The 26,575-nt window shown below is 40.1% G+C and overlaps 2 protein-coding genes across 4 annotated transcripts in view; both read right to left on the bottom strand.

Moving 5' to 3' along the window:
• The window catches only part of RALB (RAS like proto-oncogene B), a 45,986-nt gene that overhangs the window by 7,985 nt on the left and 11,426 nt on the right, over positions 1-26,575 (bottom strand). For all 3 annotated transcript variants that reach the window (XM_045559171.1, XM_045559173.1, XM_045559172.1), the window contains 2 exons: positions 11,812-11,977; positions 576-784 (listed from right to left, as the gene is read on the bottom strand). In XM_045559171.1, the coding sequence (XP_045415127.1) occupies positions 576-784; positions 11,812-11,925 (323 nt within the window). In that variant the 5' untranslated portion in view covers positions 11,926-11,977. The remainder of the gene's footprint in view (positions 1-575; positions 785-11,811; positions 11,978-26,575) is intronic.
• LOC123643580 (cold shock domain-containing protein E1-like) lies at positions 14,021-17,069 on the bottom strand. The gene has a single exon (XM_045559170.1). It carries the CDS (start codon positions 16,678-16,680, stop codon positions 14,218-14,220), a length of 2,463 nt encoding a protein of 820 aa, XP_045415126.1. The 5' UTR covers positions 16,681-17,069; the 3' UTR covers positions 14,021-14,217.

Below are 26,575 nucleotides of genomic sequence, written 5' to 3'. Positions count from 1 at the left end.
CAGAGAAACAATCCTGATGCTGAGTAACTTGCCCCTGGTCAAGAAGCCAGCAGGGGGTATGATAAGGTTTCAAACTAGGGAAAGCCACGCTCTCCCCTCCACTATGCTAAAAGTCCTTCCAGGAAGCAGCAAATGGTCATTCTGACTCATACCTCCCACTCTTCTGCCAATGTTTCATAAACCTCAAAATAGATCAAAATTGTTACTTTTGTAGTAAAATTGTAAAAAAGATAAAGACAGTTAACTCTTATCCATCACTGTCTCTCAGGATTTATGTAAACAAAATTACAGGTTCTTGAGTATATGGAATAGCTTCATCCTTTTTCGGAAATAACAAGATTCTTAAAATAATTTATATTCAGAAATCACAGAACAGGGAAGCCCAAAGAGATTACAGTAATGATGGACAATAATGTGGCAAGCCTCAGAAAGCCCCAGAAAATTCTTTAGACAGAATTCTTCCTAATAACATACTCCACCCTCTACTGCTATGCTCAGGCCCAAATTCCTTCTAAGACATATGAAAAAAATGCAAAAGCCTCCTGGAGGCTTTAGCTATTTCATTTCAAACATACCTGAATTCGGCAGTTGCTGTGAAGGACTCATGTTCTGTGATTGAGAACACTAGCAGAAAGCCTTCCCCACTCCGAAAGTAGTTGTCTCGAATGGCTGCATAGTCCTCTTGTCCAGCAGTGTCTAGAATGTCTATCTGGACTTCTTCTCCATCAAGAACCACTTTCTTTCTGTAACTGTCAGCTTTGGTAGGTTCATAGTCTTCTACAAACTGAGGAAATAAACAGCAATATCAGTAATTAACAGAGTCGTAAGGGGAATAAAATCTGCCAAAAAACAAAATTCAGTACATGGGTACTTTGCCTACAGTCACCCAAGTATTCACTGAGTGTCTATAATTATCACACTCCGTATAAGGCGCTATAAAATAAGAATAACATTTTATATAACACTTCAGTTCTTCACAGCTCTCAGTTCTACCATTTTTCATTTTGTTTTTAAACAATAGGGCAGGTGAGGAAACCAGGCACAGAGCACAACACTTGGCAATATTATTGTCATATAAAATTGTAAAACAAACATGGGCACAGGTGAGGAACAGGAGTCCTTGTTCATAATCAACAGAAGTATAAAACCCATCTGGAAAGTAATTTGGCAGGATGTACTAAGAGTCTTAAATAATTATACAACATGACAAACTCCAAATGGGTCAAAGATTGTATGTAAAAAATAAAACCACTGAAGTACTAGAAGAAAATGTAAATGAAACCTTTTTACCAACTTGAAGTAGGCAAGGCCTTTTTAACTGACTCAAAATCCAGAAGCCACATAAGAAAGAGCTGATAAACCAGGCTACAACAAAAACAAACAAACAAACAAAAACTTATATATGGCACAAAGGCAAATGACAAACTGGGAAAAAATATTTGAACCCATTATCATAAAGAGCTAATCTCTTTAATATATAAAAAGTTCCCAGAAACAGAAAAAAGTCAACAATCCAATGGGAAAAAGTGGGCAACAGATACAAACAATTCACAGAAACACAAATACACACATCAAACATACAAAAAGATGTTCATCTTTACTAATACAGAAGATGAAAACTAAAACTACATTGAGATACAGGGACACCTTCTTGGAGATGTTACAGGTTCAGTTCCAGACCACCACAAAAAAGCAAATATTGCAACAAAATAAGCCCCACAAGTTTTTGGTTTCCAATTGCATATAAAAGTTATGTTTACACTATACCATGGTCTATTAAAGGTGCAATAGCATTTTGTCTTAAAAAACAATGTACATGCCTTAATTTAAAAATACTTTATTGCTAACAAATGCTAATGATCATCTGAGCCATCAGCAAGTTGTAATCTTTTTGCTGGTGGTGGGTCTTACCTCAATGTTGACAGCTGCTGACTGATCAGGGTGGTGGTTGCTAAAGGCTGGGGTAGCTGCGGTAATTTCTTAAAATAAGACAATGAAGTTTGTAACACTGATTGATTCTTCCTTTCACATAAGATTTCTCTGTGGCACGCAATTTTACCCACAGAACTTCTTTCAAAATTGGAGTCAATCCTCTCAAACTCTACTGCTGCCTTATCACCTAAGTTTGTGTAATATTCTAAATTTTTTGTTTTCATTTCCACAATATTCACAGCATCTTCACCAGGACTAGATTCCATCCAAGAAACCACTTTCTTTGCTCATCCAAAAGAGGCAATTCGTCATCCATTCAAGTTTCATCATGAGATTGCAGCAATTCAGTCACATGTTCAGGCTCTGCTTCTAATTCTAGCTCTCTTGCTGTTTCCACCACAGTTGCAGTTACTTGTTCCACTGAAGTCTTGAACCCCTCAAAGTCATCCATGAGGTAGGAATCAACGTCTTTCAAATTCCTATTCATGTTGCTATTTTGACATCCTCCCATGAATCATGAATGTTCTTAATGGAATCTACAGTGAATCCTTTCCAGAAAGTTTTCAATTTACTTTGCCCAGATCCATCTGAGGAATCACTATCTATGACAGCTGTACCCTTGAGAGATATATTTCTTAAATAATAAGACTTGAAAATCAAAATTACTCTTTGATCACGGGGTGTAGAATGAATGTTGTGTTAGCAGGCATGAAAACAACATGAATCTCCTTGAACATGTCCATCAGAGCTCTTGGGTGACAAGGTGCATTGTCAATGAACAGTAATATTTTGAAAGGAATCTTTCCTTCTGAGCAGGAGGTCTCAATAGTGGGCTTAAAATACTCAGTAAACCATGCTGTAAATAGACGTGCTGTCATTCAGGCTTTGCTCTTCTGTTTATAGAGCACAGGCAGAGTAGATTTAGCATCTACCATTAGCCAATGGTAAATTAGCATCGGCTTCAACTTAAAGTCACCAGCTACGTTAGCCCCTAATAAAACAGCCAACCTGTCCTTTAAAGCTTTGAGGCCAGGCATTGACTGGCTCCTCTCTAGCTATGAAAGTCCTGATGGCATCTTTTTCCAATAGAAGGCTGTTACATCTACCTTGAACATCTGTTGCTTAGTGTAGCCACCTTTATCAATGATCTTAGATCTTCCGGCTAACTTGCTGCAGCTTCTACATCAGCACTTGCTATTTCATGTTGCACTTTGTTATGGAGATGGCTTCTTTCCTTAAACCTCATGAACCGACCTCTGCTAGCTTCGAACTTTTCTTCTGCAGCTTCTTCACCTCTCTCAGCCTTCACAGAACTCAATAGAATTAGGGCTTTGTTCTGGATTAGGCTTTGGCTTAAGGGAATATAGTGGCTGGTTTGACAGTCTATCCAGACCACTGAAACTTTATCCATACCAGCAATAAGGCTGCTTTGCTTTCTTATCATTCATGTGCTCACTGGAGTAGCACTTTTAATTTCCTTCAAGAACTTTTCCTTCACATTCCTAACTGGCATAAGAGGCCCAGCTTTCAGCCTATCTTGGCTTTCAACATGTCTTCCTTACTACTCTTAATCATTTCTTGCTTTTGATTTAAAGTGAGAAACATGCAACTCTTCCTTTCACTTGAACACTTACGGGCCACTGCAGGATTATGAATTGGCCTAATTTCAATATTGTTGTGTCTCGGGAAATAGGCCTGAGACGAGGAAGACAGATGGGTGGGGGTGGGGCGGGGCCCTGCTGGTCAGTGGAGTAGTCAGAACATACACAACGTGTATTGATTAAGCTCACCATCTTAGATGGGCACGAGTCGTGGTGCCCCAAAACAATTACAATGGTAACACCAAGGATCACTGATCACTATCACAAATATAATAATGAAAAAGTTTGAAATACTGCGAGCACTACCAAAATGTGACCCAGAGAAAAGTAGTGACCAGGTGCTGTTAGAAAACCAGCACTGATAGACCTGCTTGAGGCAGGCTTGCCACAAACCTCCAATCTTCAAAAAAACGCTTTATCTGTGGTACGTGATAAAGTGAAGCATTATAAAATGAGGTATCCCTGTACCATTTTTCACCTATCAGGCTGGAAAAAAATCCAAAAGTCTAACAACATACTCTGGGGAAAAGGAACTCTAGTGCATTGCTAGTGGGAGCAGAGAAAAGGGACAATCTCTATGGAAAGGAATTTGGCAACTCCTGGAAAATGAGAGAAGCACTTATCTCTGTCCCAGCCATCCCGCTTCGAGGAATCCTATCTATAGAAACACCTGCACACAAACATACAAGGTAATTCACTGTAGCACTGTGTGTAACAGTAAAAGATCAAAAACCTTCCAAATGCTCAGCAATAGGGATCCACACAGCTACCATGTAGCTATAAAAAATGAGGAAGATATCTATGTTCAGATATGTAGAGATCTCCAGAATTTAACAGTCTACCTTTTGCACAAGGAAAGCAGAAAGAGTGAAGTTTTATTAATATAGATTGCTTATATACACACGTATATTTTTATAGCTGCATAGTACTCCTGCGTGCATGTGTGTGTGTACGCGCATCTGCGCGTGTGTTTATTTGCCAAAAAGATACCCTGGAAGGACAAACCAAGCAAATGTAAAGCTGCCAGAAAAACTGAGGCAAATACCATAACTGAATATTAAATTGGTAATGAAGCCACAAAGAAAAAGAATTTAACTAATTCAAGACACTTTGGAATAGAGTATTTTGACAGACTGCATCTCACTTAAAAAGACTAAGGACAAAGAAATTTCAAAGTAACACTAAACTTATCTCAGTGGTTATACTATTTAGTAACAATGATATTAATATTTCAAAGCTATTTTCTTTATATTGTGTAGTATATCAAATAAGTACTCTCAGAAATCAAGAAATTCAGAAAAAAGCAAATTACTGACAACCACGTACCATTAAAATTGAACTGGTGCTGGTATAACTGGATATCCCCATGCGAAAGCATGTATTTGAGCCCCCACTTCATACTACACACAAAAATTAACTCAAAATGGATCAAAGATCTAAATGTAAGAGCTAAAACCATAAACTCTTAGAAGAAAACATAGGTGTAAATCTTCATGACCTTGGACTTAACAATGGATTCTTAGTTATGACACCAAAAACATAAACCTGACAAAAGAAAAAATAGGTAAATTGGACTTCTTACAAAATTAAAAACTTTCATGCTCCAAAGGACACCATCAAGAAAGCGAAAAGACAACCCAGAGAATGGTAGAGAATATTTGTAAATTATGTCTAACAAGGGACTTGTATCCAGAATACATAAAATCTCTTAAAACTCAACAGTAAATAACCCAACTCAGGCCGGGCGCAGTGGCTCACGCCTGTAATCCTAGCACTCTGGGAGTCCAAGGAGGGTGGATGGTTTGAGCTCAGGAGTTCGAAGTCAGCCTGAGCAAGAGTGAGACCCCGTCTCTACTAAAAACAGAAAGAAATTAGCTGGACAACTAAAAATATATAGAAAAAATTAACCGGGCATGGTGGCGCATGCCTGTAGTCCCAGCTACTCGGGAGGCTGAGGCAGGAGGATCGCTTAAGCCCATGAGTTTGAGGTTGCTGTGAGTTAGGCTGACGCCACGGCACTCTAGCCCAGGCAACAGAGTAAGACTCTGTCTCAAAAAAAAAAAAAAAAAAAAGCCAACTCAACAAATAACCCAATTAAAAATTAGGCAAAGGATCTGAATGGACAATTCTCCAAAGAAGATATACAAATGGCCAATACACACATGGAAAGATGCTCAACATCATTGGTCATTAGGGAAATGCAAATTAAAATGACACTGAGATACCACTTCACAACCACTAGGATAGCTATAATAAAAAAGATGGACAATGACAGGTGTTGACAAGAATGTGAAGAAAGCGGAATACACTGCTGGTAGGACCATAAAATGGTGCAGCTCCTGTGGAAAACAATTTTGCAGTTCCTCAAAGAATTATACATAGAGCTACCATATAACCCAGCAATTTCACACCTAGGTAAATACCCAAGAGAATTTAAGACGTATGTCTACACAAACACTTGTACATAAATGTACACAACAACATTATTCATAATACCCAAAAAGGAGAAACCCAAATGTCCATCAGTTGGTAAATGGAAAAGCAAAATGTGGCATATCCAGACAGTGGAATATTATTCAGTCCTAAAAAGGAATGATGTACTGATTTATGCTACAACATGGATGAACATTCACGGGTCATGGTAAGTGAAAGAAGCTAGACACAAAAGGTCACATATATATAAGCCTATTTATACAAAAAATCCAGAATAGACAAATCTACGGAGACAGAAAGTAGACGAGCAGTTCCCCAGGCTGGAGGAGGGAGGAATGGGAAAGTGACTGCTGTGCTACAGCATGGATGAACTTCCAAAACATTATGCTGCAAGAAGCCAGGATAGAGGCCACATATTGTATGATTCCATTTATGCGAAATGTCCAGAATAGGCAGAAAGTGATTGCCAGAGACCAGGAGTGGGACAAGGATAAGCAATAATGGGGAATGGCTGCTAATATGTAGGGTTATTTTTTTTTTGAGTGAAGAAAATAATCTAAAATTAGATAATGGTGATTGTTGCACAACTGTATGAATATACAAAAAAAATTAAATTTTATACTTTAAAAGAGTGAATTTCGGCCGGGCGCGGTGGCTCACGCCTGTAATCCTAGCCCTCTGGGAGGCCGAGGCGGGTGGATCACTCGAGGTCAGGAGTTCGAGACCAGCCTGAGCGAGACCCCGTCTCTACTAAAAAAAAATAGAAATAAAAATTATCTGGACAACTAAAAATATACATAGAAAAAATTAGCCGGGCATGGTGGTGCATGCCTGTAGTCCCAGCTACTCGGGAGGCTGAGGCAGGAGGATCGCTTAAGCCCATGAGTTTGAGGTTGCTGTGAGCTAGGCTGACGCCACAGCACTCACTCTAGTCCGGGCAACAAAGTGAGACTCTGTCTCAAAAAAAAAAAAAAAGTGAATTTCATGGTATGTGAATTACATCTTAATAAAGCTGTGATTTAAAATTGTTTTAATTTAAAAATTGAATTGAAAATATCAAAATGAACTTAAGGGTTCTTTGAGGAATGCTATCAAAAAGACCCTTGTATTGTCAATTAACAGCTAACTAGTTCAAATGATTTAAAATCAAAAATAAAAATTCCAAGACATATTTAGTACTAGGTCCCCTTAAAGGTATGCTAATAAATTATCTTCAGATAGAGAAAATATGAAAACATGCCTATGCTTCAAAAGTATCCTTCTTTTAACTTCTTTCCAAAGAGACAGATATGAATTCTACCATAAAGCATCTCAACCATATAGTTCCGAGCTCCCAAGGCTAAACCCAGCCAGAGTTCCATTGATTCCTTTGATACTGCAAGTCAGAATGTCCCAATATGCCTGCGCATCTCTGTGCTCAGAGAAAAGTATGATAGCTAGAACATTCCATTATAACCCTGATGTTTACATTGTTTGGCTAGAAATAGAAAATCACCAAACTCTTTGTATCCATTAACATGAACCATATATACTCCCGACTGGCCTTGCAGGGCTACGTGGGATTCAATTTCAGATGTCCAAGACACACGAATGAATCTAAAACAAACTCCCTGCAGACCCTTACTGAGCCATGTCTAAGCTGACTATGCTGGAGACCAACAGTCTGAAGTTTTGCTGCCAAAGTCTTGCCATCCCCAATCTCACTTTCCCAGAAAAGGCAAAAAGCTGAAAGTCTTCAAGTGTGTTAGGCCAAGGATAAAAAGGTTAACATCTCCAATTGTCACCACCCTGGCAGTTCCCACCAATTTTTCTCAAAGTCAGAACTTGGACAGGAATAAAGACTTCTGGGACTGCGGCTTCTTCCAAAATCCAGTTTTCATGAGAATTCCATCCTATAAGCTACAAATTTTTTAACCTAAGGGTAAAGCATTGGACCATGAACAGAGTTTGGGCGGCCCATGAGACTTTAGACAACTGGCATCCCTGAGTATAGCACCAGGTTTCCTTCCTGTGAAATCAGGCTTGACTACATGATCTCTCAGGAGTTACCACACCTGGCCACATGTCAAAATCACCAGGAGAATGTCACAAAAATAAAGAGTCCCACTTCTCAACTCCACAAATCTTATTCAGAAGGTATTTTTTTAAAAAGGTCAGGAGATTCTATGATTGGCTAAGTTTGGGAATCACTGCTAAGGTCTCTTTGAGCGCTAAAATTATGATTCTGGAACTATCTTGTCCAATATAATAAGCACAAGCCACATTTCAAGTGTACAACAGCCACAGCTATCTCTAATCCTGTCTCTCCGATCCTAATTCCCCTTCTCACTATCTTTTCCCCAGCCTCTGTTACAGAAGAAAAAGAAGAAACTTTCAGTAAGCAAATTACAGATTAAGGAAATTATGATTCTAGAATTATCCTGTCCAATATAGTAGCCTCTAGCCACATTTTAAGCATACAATAGTCACATGTATTGGACGGTTTAGATATAGAACATTTTCATCATTGCAGAAGGTTCCATTCCACAGCTAAAGACTCTCAAACATCACTTCATCTCTATTCCTTCCCTGCCCTGTTTTTATTACACCATTTCTTCAATAACTGGCACTTTCCAGTCCTCAAATATGTTAGTTAGCCCCTGAGAAACATAGACTAAGGTCAAGCACAACTTTCCCTGGTCTCTGTGGAGAAACTAGGAGTAAGAGAAAAAAACTCTTGACTCTTCTGCATGCAGATATTCCCCTCCCCTCTTGCCACACACACACATACATACCATAATAAAAATCAAACACCCAGATGAGGCTCTCCTAGTCTCCTTTGGTGTCAGCAGCAGCGCTGGGCAGAATGGATGCTAGTCTCAAAGTAGATTTGGGCTGGATCTGAACTTGCTCTGGGACTGGGCATCCTGGGACCTATCACCTACATTGTATGTAGGGGAATCTTCCTTCCTCTGATCTGCCACAGCTCTGCCTCTACTACAGGGTTTCTCAACAGCAGCAGTATCGATATTTTGTACTGGCTAAGTCTTTACTGGGGGGTGGGGGCTGCATCCTAGGAGTTTAGCAGCATCCTTGGCCTCTACTCACCACATGCTAGCAGTACCCTCGCCCAGCTGTGACAGTCTCCAGGCTTTGCCAAATATTCTCTGGGGAGACAAAATCCCTCTCCCCACCTGTTAACAACTACTTCTCCAATCCTACCTCCCTAATTCAAATTCCCCTCCTTACCCTCTTTTCCCCAACCTCTGTTACAGGGGAGAAAAATAATAAGAAACTTCTAGTAAGCAAATTACAAGTTTTTAAGCAAAAACAAACAAATAAAAGACTTCCAAAGCAGACTTCTCAACTTGCCTCTCTTCTTTTATGCAAAAATGTTTTGAGTGAATTCAGCTGATTCTATGAGATTTACCAATTTTGGCCCCTTGGATAAAGTAAAGAAAAGCAGGCAGCAAACACAACAGCTTCTGGTTATAAAACGCAAGGGGTATGGCTCAGAAGGAGATACAGGTTTTGGTCTGAAGCTTATTCATTTTGGGGGGGGGGGCCTCCTTAAGAAAAGAATACAAAATTACACATATAATACTGGATACAAAAATAAATATTTATCTAGAATGAGAAAAGAGATGATAATCCATTATAAAGTTTTAAAGAAAAATACTGTGGCAAACACACCCCCACGTGACCCTCGGTGAGGGGAATATGGCAACAGCAAAGGGATTACCCGCTGATTCTATTTCCTCACTTCAGATTCTGTCTTAACTCACTGGAGACTCCTGCAGACTGAAGCAGCAAGCTGCACCACGGCGTAAGCTGCCTCCAGACAGGGCCACGTGGCAGGGAACTGTGGGCAGCCTTTCGAAGCTGAGGGCCTATGTCCTACATTCGCAAGGAACTGAACTCTGCCAACAATCTGGAGGTTTGGAAGAGGACTCTGAGCCTCAGATGAGGTCACAGCCCCAGCCGACACCTTGACTGGAATCTTTTGGGACCTTGAGCAGCGGACCCAGCTAAGCCACATTCCAATTCCTGACCTATGGAAACTGTGAGATAATAAATACATGCTGTTTTCACCTGCTAGATTTGTGACTATTTGTTACACGGCAATAAAAAACTAATATAAATAGCACTGACATCACAAAATCTAGCAAAATAATGCAATAGTTTTACTAATTAAACTGCCTGACGCACCTCTAGAATACCTTCTACTTTTTGTTTGCCATATATTCTTTATCTTATCATATGCCAATGATTTTAAAATATTTCCTATAGAGAGTAAAAAATAATTTAGTCTTTCCTCTAGCATGGTTAATGAAAATTTCTCTTGTATTGACAGTTTAGAGAAGGTTTTTTCAGCTTCACAACTATATGGCATTACTAGTAATGACAGTTTTAAGACTATTGTCAGATTTAGGAAATCTCTATCAAGCTCTGCTAAAAGAAGCTATAAGATCTGAAAGAACTTTCTGGAGCAATTTCTAGCACTGTATGTTTTGACCCTTGGTTCTCCACTATCCACACACTGTCAGTGCCAGCTGCCATAGGACGTGTTCATATTGGATCCACCCCAGCCCTGCACCTCACAGCACAGTGCTGGTGAGTCAGCGCAGTGGGCAGTAGGAGTATCCCTACAGCTAGCGATAACTTGACTGCATGCTAAAGTGACTCCAAACCACATAAATATATACCACTATTCCCCAACTAACCCTATCCCCAATTTAACTTCCTTCAGGCTAGATGTGGAAAATGCCCATGATCACTCCAATTGCACTCAACACAAGAGGAAGCAGGACAAAGGGAATGTTTAATAAAAAGAAATTGTGATCCTAACTACTAGTTAACTGTGGTTGCCATACCTTTCTTTTACACATCTCATAAAACTGTATGGATGCAAGTGAGAGGCCCTGAGGTTTAAGCTCTGCTCTGAATACTCTCCCTGCCTGTACTATAGTCATCCCTTGGTATCCACAGGGGACTGGTTCCAGGAACCCTACAGACACCAAAGTTTGGGATGCTCAAGTCCCTTGTATAAATGGCATAATATTTCCATATAACATCCTCCTGCACACTTTAAATCATCTCTAGATTACTTACAATACCCACTACAATGCAAATGCTATGTAAATAGTTGTTATAATGCATCTTTGTTTTATTTTTTATTGTTGTATTGTTATTTTTCATTTGTTTTTTACAAATATTTTCAATCCACGGTTGATAGAATCCACAGATGCAGAACCCATGGATACAGAGGGCTGACCGTACCAGCAAATGGCTGTCAAACAGGGACTTTTGTTGCCAGGAATCCACGCTGTGTCATCACACTGAACTCAACACTGGTCACACTATCCACATTAAGTAAGTAATGTAAATTTGGGGCAGGATGGCACAAGCTTTACCTTGCTGTGGGAGAACTAGGGAGAACCTGATGTCGATCACTTGGGAAAAGACAGTTCTTATGACAACTCAGCTCCCCTTTCACTCTCTCCAAAACTGACGAGTCACACAACACCAAATACCTGATGTGTCCTTTAGAAATACCTGTACAAAGGCCACTCCTTCCCACCCTCCCCTACCCCGTCAGAAAGAAAGCTTGAAATACAACAATGGAACTAACGAGAGAAGAGACCCCTTATGCCCCTGCCACAATTGAGATCACTCACCTAAAGTCAGCAATCTAGACCTTACGCTGGTTAGACCTCCCCAGAAAGCTATTCAGAAACCGCCTTAGCCCAGATTTGCTCCATGAACCCCTGTGCACGTGGGGGATGGGCAGAGAAGCACAGCTGGAGTAAGGACATTGCTACAGCAGAGGCCATCACGAAGGCAGTCTGTGCCTGGCGTGTCTTACCTCGTCATACATGAACTGAAGAGTCAGGGCCGACTTGCCAACCCCTCCACTGCCAACCATGATCACTTTGTGGAGGGCCAGGGAGCTCTGGCCCTTACTCTTGTTCGCAGCCATCCTGCTGGTTTTCTGAGCTTGCAACACACGGACAGAAGACCCAGTTGAAGAGCTGCCGATGAAAAAGACAAAGACTTAGAAGCAGTTTGCTTTCTACCCAATTGAAATTAAATGTCATTCATGCCTTCCAGAAAAGCCTAACCCAGACAACATTCCAACAGAAAAGTAATTCTTCTAGGCTCTGGGCAGAGATAGGTGCCCTCCAACAACTCTCTGTCATTCACCCCAGCAGAGCCAGGGCCAGAGCAAAAGCAAGATGAGAGAGAAGAAACGGGCACACACCCCACACCTGTGTCACTGGGGAGGGTGGAGAGGACACCATCACTAAAAACCGTTATTCCCTCAGCAGGGCTTCACTGAGGCAGAGTGACCAGACCACTCCAAGCCCCGGTCTCCTATTTCTACCCTGAGTCATCTGGTGCCACAGAGAACAGCTGGGGACCTCAACCTCCAGCTCTTTATCCTCACTCCGCTCCTTGCCCTTGTACCCTCTACTTCCCAACACATTCACATATGCACACAGACTCACACATTCACATATACACTCAAACACACTCACATATACACACACCGGCATATACACACAGACACTCACATATATACACACACATACTGACACATACACACAGACTCACACTCACATATACATACACACTCACATATACACACAGACTCACACACTGGCATACACACACACTGACATATACACACACACACATATACACACACACTCACATACACACACACATACTGACACATACACACAGACTCACACACTCACACAGCGCTCCAGTAGATTAAGGAGGTGGGCAGAAGAACTAAGTACCCCTTCACGACACATGACAGAGTTAAAAGAAGAAGAAATCAGTTATTTACTCTGGGTTTATTTAAAGGAATTTACTAAAATGAGTTAAGCTTTTCTAAAATAACAACTATTAGCCAAAATCAGTTCACCCTCACGAGAAGAAATATAAAGTGACTGGCGCAATCCCAGCATTGCGGGAAGACAGAGCACTCCAGGTAAGTAACTGAATAGGTACCTGGACCCTACTGTAACCCAAGTCCCAATCTTTATTTTAACCAATTTGCATGGCAAAATCTATTTCACATACACCATAGCAAACAGAGAAAGGACAGGGTTGGGCATCTGGTGAACCTCAGTCTGGTTTTGCCGTTTGTGAGCTGTTTGAGCTGGAACTAGTTATTCACTTTCCCCAAGCCCATTTTCTTATCAGCAGACAAGTAAACCACCTACCTTGCAGGATTGCTCTGAGAATTAAATGAGACCACATATGTGAAAGGTCTAAGCACAGTGCCCAGCACACAGTAGGAACTTAATCAACATTGGTTTCCTTCCTATCTAATTTCAAGGGGAAGTTTTTTCTAATTTTTTTTTTTCAGGCACAACTTTTTTATTTTTTTTTTTTCGTTTTCTTTTTAAATCAGTAAAAGAAACTGGGTCCTAGAAGCTGCAGTGATCTAAGCAGCAGCAAGTTTGTGCATTCATTTTTTTTGTTTTTGTTTAAATACGTTTAAATTGTCACACTGCTGGCAAACCTCTTTTGCATGAAATTCTGCACCATACATACTAATTGTAGTAAAGTTACCCTCCATCCCAGGCAGGAAAAAAAAAAAACCACTACTCTGGAAGATAATTTTCACTGAAATCTAAGCAAACTTTGTTAAGTGGATTGTGACAAGATTATAAATGGTATGAAAAATAACATTTTAACATTTGGCCATCAACTTTAAGAAAATGGTTCACCTATACAAATTTTTGTAATTTTTAAAAGGTAATATAGTCTACCCTCATATGGTCCTCAGAATTAAAGCATAATGAACAGGAAAGAAAAGGGAAAGAATGCAACTGAGTGCTAAGGCAGAACATCTTGCCAGAAGTAATTAATGAAGGTAGAGTATATACTAAATATCAAGTGCAGAATTTCATAGGGCCAACAAGATAACAGTCTATATTTTTCACTTACACAGCCGAAGTGGATTTTGCAATTACCAGTTGCGTTAAATGCACCAAATAAAGCTCCTAAAATTGATACTATAAGGCTCCACCTTAAGTTTTCCAGGCTGCAACTGTGCATAATTTTAAAATGGTTTTCTTAAATTTATTTATTTTTTTTAAACATAACACGAGGAAGGTGTTAAAACTGGTGTAATAGCTCAATAGAATAAGTATTCCAGATTTGGGGAGGGATGAAGAGGGAGATATTCAGAACCCTTCACCAGAATCCCCCCAACTTGATCATAGTGGATTAATGATGTGCTTTGTGGATGTGGTTAGTCAATGACACCAGCTTGACGGATCTTTCTTTCTGCACCAAATCCCATTGAGTTATCTGGTCCCCTTGGCTGACGAAGAACCATTAGGCGAGGAGCACTGGCATCATCCAGGGTAATGTTCTTCAAGGGATTGACCAACCTATCAGGTCTAGGAGCTACAACAGCTTTGGGGCCTTCGCAGACTCGCCAAACATTACATGCGCTGCACTTGCCAGTGCGCTGATTAAGAATCACTGAGAACTCCACCTCATCTCCTGCCTGTAGCTCAATGCCATCCTGAACTTCTTTCACATGGAAAAAGAGCTTCTTGCTATCTCCTACTTCATAGTTAATGAAGCCAAACTGATCTTTCACACACTCCACTGTGGCCCTACGCAGGGGTGTGATGTTATAGGCCATAGTCTGTGCATTTTGGCCCAGGACACACAATTGGAACTTGACACTCTCCCCTTTCTGCAAGCAATCGCCTTTGTTGGCCATCCCAACTATGCCAAATGGATAGACCTCACCTTTCATATCCCCCTCCTCCACAATCTCAATCATTCCTTGGTACTCAGTCTGTGTTGGATCAACACTCCTTAGGGGACGAATGACTTTGCCAGAGTAGATGGTGGGATCAGCTTCCTCAGTAATGCCATTCACCGAGTGTGTTTTGTTCACTTTTTCTGCACTGACTTTGTTGCCTTTGCCTTTGGACAAGCTGTACTCGACCATGTCCCCCAGTTCCAGGCTATCGACATCACCAGAGAACTCACTGTAATGGAAAAAGATTTCCTTATCATGATTGGCTGTTTCAATAAATCCAAAATTATCCTTCAGAGTTGCCACATAACCCAAGAGCCTCTTGGAGTTGGAATTACGACCTAAAAGTCGTACACAAGTTGCAATCTGCTGTCCAGGCCTCTGTTTGTCACTAATACTAAATTCAACCTTATCTCCTATTTGAGGAGAAGTAGATCCTTCCACATCCTTGGCTTGAAAAGCAATAGTCAGTTTCACCCCACAATCATCATAAGCAATAATGCCATCCTCTGCCTCCTTCTCTTTGCCTTTATTTGGGCTAGTGGTTTTAGGATTGGAAAAAGTGGCTTCTTTTTCTACAGTGCCCAGAAAACGATGATCTGAATGGGAATGGAATGAAACCGTGCCCTTGGGAAGTTTTTTAATCCTAATAGCATGATTTCTTTGGGCAGAGAGCATATCAGGAACCACAGTAAACTCTACTTCATCTGCAATATGGAGCTGGTTCCCATCCAGAATTTCACTGAAATGGAAGAACATACGAGCACCACGATCCACACACTTGATGAAACCAAAACCATCTCTCATGGCAGCAATCACACCCATTTCTCTGGCTTCATTAGTGAACTGAAATGTATTTGATAGAACTTCTATATTGGTTGCTCGTTCTAATTTGTCACGTCGGTCTGTTGAAATATTAAACCTAACATGGTCACCTTCCAGCAGAGTCACCTTGGATTTTGTATCTTTGTCTCCAAAGGGAAGTTCTTTAGGAATCACAAAGTCAACTTTGATGCGTCCTGGCAGTGGGTCATTCTGGTTTTTACTGGGTACTTTTGGGATAACTTTGGTTACAATTCCTTCAAAATGTTCAATGCTGATATCTTCAAAAATGACGGTTCCTTGAGGCAATAGTCTGACATCTGTTGCAACTTCTTTACCATTTCTGTCCTTGATTGTGAATTCCACGTCATCTCCAGGCTGTAAGGTTTCTAGGTCACCCTTAAATTCACTACAGTGAAAGAATATCTCTTTTACAACATCACCTCTTTCAATAAAGCCAAATGCCTCCTTCATGGCACAAACTACTCCCTGATAGCGGGCTTGTTTCTTTTTCAACAGCATAATATTACGAGCACTTACAGCACCAGTATGTTTATTGTTATCGATTACAAAGTTTATTTTATCTCCGGTTTCCAGCTGAACGTTCCCTTCGACATCTTCAGGGGTGTAAGTCAGATAAAACACTTCCCCATTACGTTCGTAGCATACACTCCCTGTTGGACTCTGACCCAGGGCAGCTGGAGATTTACTCTCTAAGTTGTGAGGAACAGCGCACACAACTTGTCCATTCATTCGTTCTTCAGGGAGAATTTCTGGTTTTATCTTCACCAGTTTAACAGCAATCGGTTTCCCAGTCCGCCGGTCAGATGATACTTCGAATTCAACATCATCTCCTACTTTTAACTCCTGCAGGTTGCCATTATACTGTGAACAGTGGAAGAAAAGTCTAGCTTGATGTTCTGAACACTGAATAAATCCATAAGAGGTTAACAGTTTTTCAATAACCCCAGTTTCACGCAGTGCTGCTGAAGTACCATTGGGGTACCCATTGTGTCCACTGTTGTGGAGAAGGTTTGGATCAAGGCTCATCTCGCAGTGATAACCAAATATTGCACTTTCAGTAGTATTTGCTGATTCTTCTTTTTCAGCACACATTTCAAAGGATGAAAGTTGCTAGTATTAAAAAAAAAAAGAGCGAGAGAAAATGATCTACCAAGCTAATAAAGAATACAACTGCTGCTGCACCGGGCAATCTCACAGTACAGCACTGAAGAAAACAAAGACTACTAGCAGCGTTGGGAAGTGCTCTTTCAAAGCTGTTGAGTAGGCACAAACTTCTTGTTTCAGATCAAGTGTTGTGTCTTCAACTTAAGTGTAACTCTTCTTTGGTCTTGTTGGTTGTTACGAGGTTTGTTCCTTGCCTGATCTGAACTTGAAGCAGCAGTTTCAGGTGGTAACGTCTGTTCTGTTACACTTCATACCCAACAGCTCAGCGCCCCCTCTCCAGCACCGCCATAAGCAGCACGGCCTGGTACGTAGGAATAAATCTCAGTTTTTTCTAATTATAACATGATGGACTCCAAGTTCCACCACTGCTGACAAGATAACCTGAAAACACCCCCACTAGAAAAATAAATACATACATACAACACATCTTTGAGTAAAACAAAACAACATCATTTAACTCAGTGGTCCCCATCCTTGGCTACATAATGGAATCACTGGGAAGCTTTAGAAACATCCTGGTGCCTGGGTCCCACCCCGGAGATTCTGATGAAATTGGTCTGGGACATGGGAAATACTACAAGATTCCCAGGAGATACTAATGGGCACCCAAGTCTGAGAGCCGCCGTTAAATGCACAGCTGGGCTCAAAAGAAAGTAAGAAATCCCCAAACTGGGGTGAGGGGATGGAGTTGGAGCAGTGACAGCGGCAGTCCCTGCAGTCCTGGATGGTTGCTGTTCTAGGATTTAACACACACACTCACCAAGCTTGGAGATGAGACACCCACGCAGGTAGGTTAGAATCGAGACATATTCTCAAGAAAGAACTGAGAAGTCAAGACTTTTGAAGCAGTACACCTTCAGGTAAAGAACAGACTAGAAAAACATCTGTACACCAACACAGGACAATGACAAGGAAGTTTCTCTGCCTGGTCTCTGGCTGAGGACAGTCTTCCCTGAAAGTTTGTAACCACACGCTTCTCCAAAGCCAGTAAAGCACATGGAAAGTCGTCCCAGACTGGTCACGAAGTGCTGGAGCCCCAGGCAGAGTACTACACAAAACCTCTCCGGGGGGCCAATGTGCAAGGAGACTGCTCACCGGTCTCACAGCTAAAGCCCACAATTCCAACTTAAGAAACACAAAAGAAAATCGCCATTTATGAGAGTCAACATACAAAACAAGCAAGACATTTTAGACAGCTATTATAAAAAGTATTATTTGATCAATTTTAACAAAGATAAGAGCAAAATGTGAGAAAAATGATGTTACTAAGAGACCAGATGGAGTTGAACAAAAACCACTCTGAATGCCTAAAAAATTTTTTTAAGTATTTAAAATGCAAAGTATGAGGCTCAGTAGCAAATTTACAAAATACACAACTATCTTTTAAAAAAGAAAAGCACAGGCCGGGCGTGGTGGCTCACGCCTGTAATCCTAGCACTCTGGGAGGCCGAGGCGGGTGGATCGCTCGAGGTCAGGAGTTCGAGACCAGCCTGAGCAAGAGTGAGATCCTGTCTCTACTAAAAAAATAGAAAGAAATGATCTGGCCAACTAAAATATGTATAGAAAAAATTAGCCGGACATGGCAGCACATGCCTGTAGTCCCAGCTACTTGGGAGGCTGAGGCAGTAGGATCGCTTAAGCCCAGGAGTTTGAGGTTGCTGTGAGCTAGGCTGACGCCACGGCACTCACTCTAGCCTGGGCAACAAAGCAAGACTCTGTCTCAAGAAAAAAAAAAAAAAGAAAAGCATATACGATCCTGCCACCCAGAGATACTCACTTTAATGGTATATTTTCTCCTAGAATTTTGATCTATATATGCCTATACTTAAAACCTGTTTGAGATATTTACGTAGCTTCGCACGTTATTTTTCATGCATTATACTCATCTGTCTTCTGATGAATAAAGAGGAACAGAGCAGACTGAACATCACTAAGCCCCTTTCTTGCCGATTTAAGGGCCATCCCAAGCGCGCTCATCAGTTACATGAATGGCCTTGGCTGCTGGAGTCAAAGCACACGTGTGCTCTTCTCCCCGTGACACTGACAGTTTACCTGCCTACACCCACGCATTCCCTCCACTTCCCTTGGAAATTATGTGCTCTTTAATAAGTGAGCTAAGCAATTAACTAGATAATTAAGCACATGTGGACTGTGACTAAAATAGAATAAATGGAGAGGGGCAGCCCTCCCCAGCAGGCTGCAGTTTAGGGATGGCCTCGTTTCTGGTGCACACGGTTTCCCACGGGGCTGAGGCTGGGGAAAGGCTGCAACCTCCAGATCATCAATCTGTCACACAACTTCTCTGAAGCAACCTTGCTTCTGTGAATTATTATAGTTGTCTCAAAATGGATAAATATTTTCCCAGGAAGGGGGGAGGATCTTTTAAAACACATGTAGATATCTAATTCTGAACTGCTACTTTCAACAACAAAATCAATTTCTCTACAAGAAATAATAATAAATGAATTGAAAACTATTCAACAAATCCACAAATATTTCCCAAAATATCTGTCCTCAAAGTTCAAAAACTGAAATAACCATGGTGGGTATTTCCAGTGTGCATCACTGCTTAGCCAACTTGGCCTGGAAAAGACAGAAGGGCAGAGGTGGCAGACACAAGTCCCTCAGTGACCCAATCCTGGAATGGCCACCTCCAGACTCCCAGTAGCAAAGATAAGAAGCTTTTAACTGTTTAAGCCATATATTGTCTATTTATTGTTGTTCTTGTTTTCACTTGTACTGAGAGCATTCCGGAAACATAGTCTTTGTCCTCAAGAAACTCAAAGTCTGATGGTTCAGACAGGCTAGTAAGTAACTGATTACAGTACAGCATGATACATTCTATGGCCAAAGTATACAAGGGGTGCTCTGGGAATGCAGAAGAGAGATATCTAACTGAGACTGAAGAGAGATATCTAACTGAGACTGGAAGGTCAGGGGAAATTTCCTGGAGGGAGCAACTTATGAAACTGAAGATTTGAAGGAACTAACCAGATAAAGTGAGGAGAAATACCAGGAAAGAAAAAAAAATCAGTGAAGTTGAGGAAGCTCATGTTAATGATTTAATGTTTATAATAGATATGTCTAGCCAATAATCATGTTCTTAAAAAACATATATAGGTAAACTTTTCTCCAACATTTTACTTTGAAAGGTTTCAAACACTCAGAAAAGTTGAAAGAACTGTACTGTGAGCCCATATACTTACCACCTGGATTCTACAATTAACATTTTGCTCCATTTGCCTTATCACAAACCATTCATCTGTCACCCCTCTACCCATCAACACATCTTATTTTTTTATGAATTTCAGTGAAAGTTGCAGATATCAGTGTACTTCATGCCTAATATGAAGCATAGACATCCATTTTTTCCATAGTAGTTATACTTCCCCTGCTGAATTTGCTAACAATTTGAGAACTATATCTAAGGGGCTGGGACTACTTGCAGACCTCCTAATCTACTGCATGAACTATTTGGGTTCATAGCCCATTCATGACAGCCATAATACAGACCTTCCAACAGTGGGAATGTTGGCCTATAACACCCAGTCCTGGCATGGTTCTCACCTTAGAGTTAAAAAGTCTTTTACAGGAGACTCTAGAAACATACCAACAGGCACCTGCTATGCACTGAACTGTGCCCCTCCCTCCCAAATCCATATGTTGAAGCCCTAACCTCTCATGGGACTGTACTGGAGAAAGAGTCTGTAAAGAGTTGATTCAGGTTAAATGAAGTCATAAGGTAGAGTTCTGATCCTACATAACTGGTACACTTACAAGAAGAGGAAGAGACACCTGAGCTCCTTCCACCAGGTGAGGACATGGCAAGAGGTGGCTGTCTACAAGGCAGGCAGAGAGCCCTCACCAGAACCTGGCCACACTGGCACCCCATCAGACTTCAGCCTCTAGAACTATGAAAAGATAAACTTCTGTTGTTTACACCACCCAGTCTTTGTTATTTTGTTATGGCAGCCCAAGCTAAGACAGCACCCTTCCATATGTCTCTACCTACTATCATGAAAGCTCTGTAGTTTGATTCACTTTTATTCAAAAAAACAATTAGGCTCTACTTTATGCCAGGCTTTGGGTTTCTCCTCTTGAAAAATTCAGTCTCCTAACAAAAGACTTATGTAAATAAGGCATCTTAATATAATTTCTCAAATATTGTACCAATGTTAAATTTACTGAGGTTGGTAACTGGACTGCAGTTATATAAGAGAATATCTTTATCCTTAGGAAATACCCAATGAAGTATTTAGGGTAAAACGCCATGATTTACACAACTTACTCTCAATAGTCCAGGAAAAAAAAATTCTCCAAGTGATTCTTAATCATATTAAAGGTAATTAACAGGGTCTGATAGCAACTACCTTAAAAAATCCCTTGCCAAGAAGAGGCTAATCTCTGCTACAAGGAATCTCATCCCTCAGGCATGACTGCAGAGGAAAACTTCCTCCCCAGGCCCCTCCTAAAATTCAAGTGTCCTGGCTAATATGGTAAATTTTCCCTTTAGCATGGATTGGGACTTTCCCCAGGTGTGTCTACAGCACCCTATAATGTTACACATGTGACTCTGCTAAGGTTCAAGGAGCCACCAGTGCCCTGTCCAGTGAAGTAAGACTACGGTAAAGGGGAAGAGGGCATTTATTAAGCAATTACTATCAGTTATTTCAAGTTCAATAATGTCTCATGTGATACTATGTTTGGTAGACTAGAATAGCAGGCTGTGAATTTAGGCATGAAGGAAAGACGATAACAAGGAAAATTTAGGTTTACTTACTGCTAAATAAAAATTATAGAAAGCCACTGTTTTGGACTAAGCTCCTGCACTAAGCCACAACAGACCAAACTGAAAATCAAAATGGAGTCACCTATGCTAAAACTCCACATCACCAAACTGAAACTAAGTTGTTATCTGACCTTCCAGGGAAATCAGGAGAGAAAGTCAATTTCCCAAAGGCCAGTTTCAATCTTTAATCGGCATGATTAATGAAGTTCCCTCTGTTTTAATCCTTACAACACAAAGTAACTTGAAGTAACCTGATGTTAACCAGCTATTTTTCTATTGTTCTGTCTCCCTGTCCCAACTTTACAAGGAAAGTAACTTTGAAATGAACACTTTGAACTTTGAACACTTTTTGTTCTTTGTTTCTGATTTCTTCAGCCCTTTTCTGTCTATAAAACCAAACTCCTCTGCTCAGCTCATTGAAACACTTATTCTATTTTATGGAACGAAGTGTTGCCTGATTCCAGAATTGCAAATAAAGTCAATTAAGTTCTTTAAATTTGTTGCAATTTTTTGGCCTGGCCAGGTGGTTCATGCCTGTAATTTCAGCAAGCTGGGAGGCCAAGGGAGGAGGATCGCTTGAGCCCAAGAGTTTGAGGTTGCAGTGAGCTATGATGACACCATTGCACTCTAGCTGGAGCAACAGAGCAAAAGTCTGACTCAAAAAAAAAAAAAATTGTTGCAGTTTTATCTTTTGACTTTACAAAAGCTCAACACAGAAGATAAAAAATTCAAATTCCTCTATTTTTTTCAAACAAGTGTTCCCACAAGAAGCAATAAAGCAAAAAAGCAGAGAATCAAATATGGTTAGAAATTTTAAATTAAACAGCCATTAAAGTGAAAAAAAATGAAGAGCAGGGGAGAATTATAAAAAGGACAGAAAGACAGATTAGGAGAAAATGTATGGAACATATGACAAAGTAATATCTCTAATACATAAAAAGCCCCTCCAAAGCAGTAAGTCAAATAAGCCAGTTATTGAAACGAGTAAAAAGTGAAGAAGGAAGTGAGCATGGATAACAAATAAGTATATGAAGCCATACCCAATTTCTCTAGTAGTCAAGGAAATGTAAATAAAGCATTAGCTTGGCCAAAATTACAAAGTGCTGTCAAGAGTTTAGAGAAATAAATACTGCTGGTAATAATATTAACTGCCACAACCTTTTGGAAAAAAATAAACACCTATTTAAAAAAAAATTTTTTTAATGTAAAACTCTTCTAGGAATTTATTCTATAAAAGTATAAGGATATACTTACAAGGATGACTTTTTTGTCATCACAAAGAATGCTACAGTAATCTGAAAAATATCCATCACTAGGGAATATTTGCATAAATTATGACAGAACCAAATTTTAGATTATACAGCTACTGAAAAGAATAAGGAAGTTCTATATGTACTGACCTGAAAAATGTCTAGGATGTATCAGTAAGTGGAAAAAATCAAATTACAGAAAACATATGATGCCATTTATAAATATATATTTATATGTCTATATATAACAAAGAAAAAGTTAAGACAGCATACAAACTGTTAACATTGGCCACAAGGCAGTCAGACTACAAATGGGGTAACTTTAATTTTCTTTTACATACCCTCATTTTATTTAAATGTTTATAATTGATGTGAATTATATGAGAAATTTTACAAAACTGCTACAATATTCAAGTTTGGTTTTAAAAATTTAACAGCTGAATAGTACATGAAGTTATCTGGAATTTTTCCCAGTAAAGTCCCTCAAGTCTGTGGAGATAAGCTATTACAACAATGTTTACATTCAAGGCTTGTCCTACGTTTTGTAAGTCCCTGCTTCTCAAAGTATGGTCCAGAGACCAGCAACAGGAGCCATACCTAGGAGCTTGTGTGCAATGTGACTCTCAGGTCTAGCCCAGACCTACGAACCAGAATCTGCATTTTTAACAAAGTCCCCAGGGGATTCCTCTGCACACTCAAGTTTAAGCAGTACCATGCTAAATGCCAAGGCAAATCCCAGTTTTTTACACCATTTCCTCTTACATCCAAATTAGGAACACCTCAATCTAAATTAGGGTATGAAGGACTGCCCACCCCCCAAAATAGCTCTCTTAAATATGAAGTAACACAGGAAACAGATAGATCCCAAGGTTTATAAAAGCTGCATAATTTAAAAGTAAAATGCAGTGACACTATCTATCCAGTAGACGTCATCTCCCACTGACACTGAAAATCAACAGGCAGTCTCCGTATTTCTTAGCCCCTATACCAAATTATTAAATAGGGGTGACACGATAAACAAACTGAGGAACTGCATATATGAGTGTGTCACTGTGTGAGAACATGGCAGCTGACAGCCTCCTTCCTTTGTGGAATCCCTACACGCTGTCACTGCAATGACACCATAAATTTGTAGTTATTTGTAAACACGTGTCATGTGTGCTCCCATGGCAAGACAGGCTGCATCTTACTCATAAGTGTCTCTAGGGACTACAACTCTGACCTATAGTGTATCAGAAACATAGAATTGTCCAGAGAATGAACAAAAGGATAAATTAATGATGAGTGAAGAATTTTAATAAAAATGACACATTTTAAATAATTCCATAATTATATCACATTTCTCATCAGTGTTCCACTCAGGAAATGTTGTCTAGAAGGTATATCACTAAAATAGCAGCCTTCCCCAGAGATTGTGTGGCTTAACAATAAATGCTGTTAGCTGCAAAAATAATAATAATTTAAAAATACACATGTACCTGCACACACATGCTTAGGAGCCAATTGCTTTGAAGAGATTAGTCAAAGATGGGCAATTAAAGATCAATAAAGATAATTGCAATGGATTGAAACATCTAATTTGTTCACAATGATACTAAAATAGCACCTCATTGGTCATGTTTGGAGGACTCGTGAAACAACCCACTATTTTAAAAATTCGCAAAAAAGGGAAAGAATCAAAACGTATCTTGTCTCTCCTATACAAACTATATAATGGGTAAACAAATAACAGCTGAAACAAAATTTCTCTTTCTAGAAATATTCTAACAAATCACAAAATGATAGAAATTGAGCTATTACCATTTTGTACCTCCTTCTGAATTAAGAAATCTAAGCATTGAGCATCAATGGCTGCTAACACCACAAAAAAAGAGACAAAAAGACATTATGAGCATCTTGAAAAAGGCACATAACCATCAATGACATAGTCTTGCCAAAATCTAACCACCAATTTGCAGGAGCTACAAGGGACAGAGGAATACACTAAACACTAGCACAGAGATACACCACCAGCAATACATAAAGCTGCGCAAAGCTCTATGGAACAAACCACCCAGTTTCTTCAACAAATAAACTTCAAGGAAAAGAGATGAAGACGGAGCCTATAAATTATGAGACCTAAGAGACATATCAACCAATTGAAACACACAGACCTTATTTGGATCCTAATGTGAACAAACAAAATAAGAAAACTGAGGAAATCTGAACACTCACTGGATTTGATAATATTAGGGAAATATTGTTTTAAAAAATTTAAATACCTCACTTAACATCATTACAAATGAAGTTAAATGATATATGGGATTTCCTTCAAAATTATCAACAGGGAAGAGAGAAGGGATTTAGATGAAATAAGATCACTGTTGAAACTGACTGATGGGGACAAGACAGTTCATTATACTCTTCTCTGTACTTTGGTATGTGTTTGAAAATTTCCACGAAAAAGAAACATAAGGTAAATGGGTTCATACCACAAAGGGGGATTTATTAGCAGAATACTAGTGTATGTCATTAACTCAAAGAAGAAATGAGAAACCAAGCCATGGGAAGGAGGCAGAGGGTTCGGCCGGGACTCAGGAGCAGCTGGACCCAGCGCCCTAAATGCTGCCAAGACTGTCACTCTGTTTCTCTCCATGTGCTGGCTCTGTCTCTCTTACTTACTGTAGATCAGCTTTCACCACTTGGCAAAAAAACTTAGCTGCCAATTTGTAAAATTTAGTGGCCTGCAGACATGCTTTGTTGCTCACACAGTGCTTTTAGAAATTGATTTAGTTATTAATATTTTAAAAAGGGAAATTTCACATAAAAGTCCAAATTTCTGGCATCTCTTAAAAAATCAAACTCTGAAATTCCTAAATCCCAGCGATTAGCTGGCGCTGAGGAGCTGCTGTTAGCTTTGGAAGAGGCATGCTCTGTCCGAAAGGCCACCAGGAGCCTGCTGCCCTCTCATTTCCACCTGCTTGGCTCATTTGTGTGTCCCACCTATAAACACGATGAGCCTGGCCTTCTCAGTTTCACACCCAGACCCTAGCTTGGGTCAAGTACCCTCCTTGGTCAAGTTCTTCTTCCCCTATGTAGCTGCTATTGTCATTAGCACCAGCGAACAGAATATTTTTACATGCTCATACATGTATGACTCAGTTTCCATGTCTGTAAAAATAAGGAAGTTGAATCTAAGTTCCCTTTCAATTTTTGGCTGTTTTTTCTGAAATTAGACCTGCAAAACAACTCAAATCAGTACTCCTGTGTGCATAAGGAAATTTGTTTTAGGTATTTCTGCTCCCCAATGAATACCACTTTATCTGCTCCTCTCCCCCCCAAAAAAACAATTTTAATTAACAAAAACAAACAAAATTAACTAAAACAAAAAATAGAAGTCTTTGAAGTCTCTTATCATAAGCACAAGACTGCTCCTAGTTTGTACCTCTATGCACATGCTGTTCCTTCTGCCAGGACTGCCCTTCCTTCTGATGAACGATCACCTGTAATTTAACACTCAGCTGAAATATTTCCTCCACTACCTTCCTACATGTCCCCCAGCCAGCTCACCCTCCCAGTCTAAGTAGGATCCCCATGCCTGTCAATATTGTTTACCACTGCACTTAGAGAAACCAGTAATTTCCTGCTAGATGAGGTGTGTCTCTCCCACCACACTTCGAGCTCATTCACCTTGTATGCCCAGCGTGCCTGGTACTCAGGAGATACTCAATAACTAGTGGATAAAAAACCAGGCCTGGGGCTGGGCGTGGTGGTTCATGCCTGTAAAATCCTAGCCATCTGGGAG

The sequence above is a fragment of the Lemur catta genome, chromosome 8, assembly GCF_020740605.2.
Source record: "Lemur catta isolate mLemCat1 chromosome 8, mLemCat1.pri, whole genome shotgun sequence".
NCBI lineage: Eukaryota > Metazoa > Chordata > Mammalia > Primates > Lemuridae > Lemur > Lemur catta.
The sequence above is the reverse complement of the archived record's forward strand: the minus strand, read 5'-3'. Positions and strand labels throughout refer to the sequence as shown.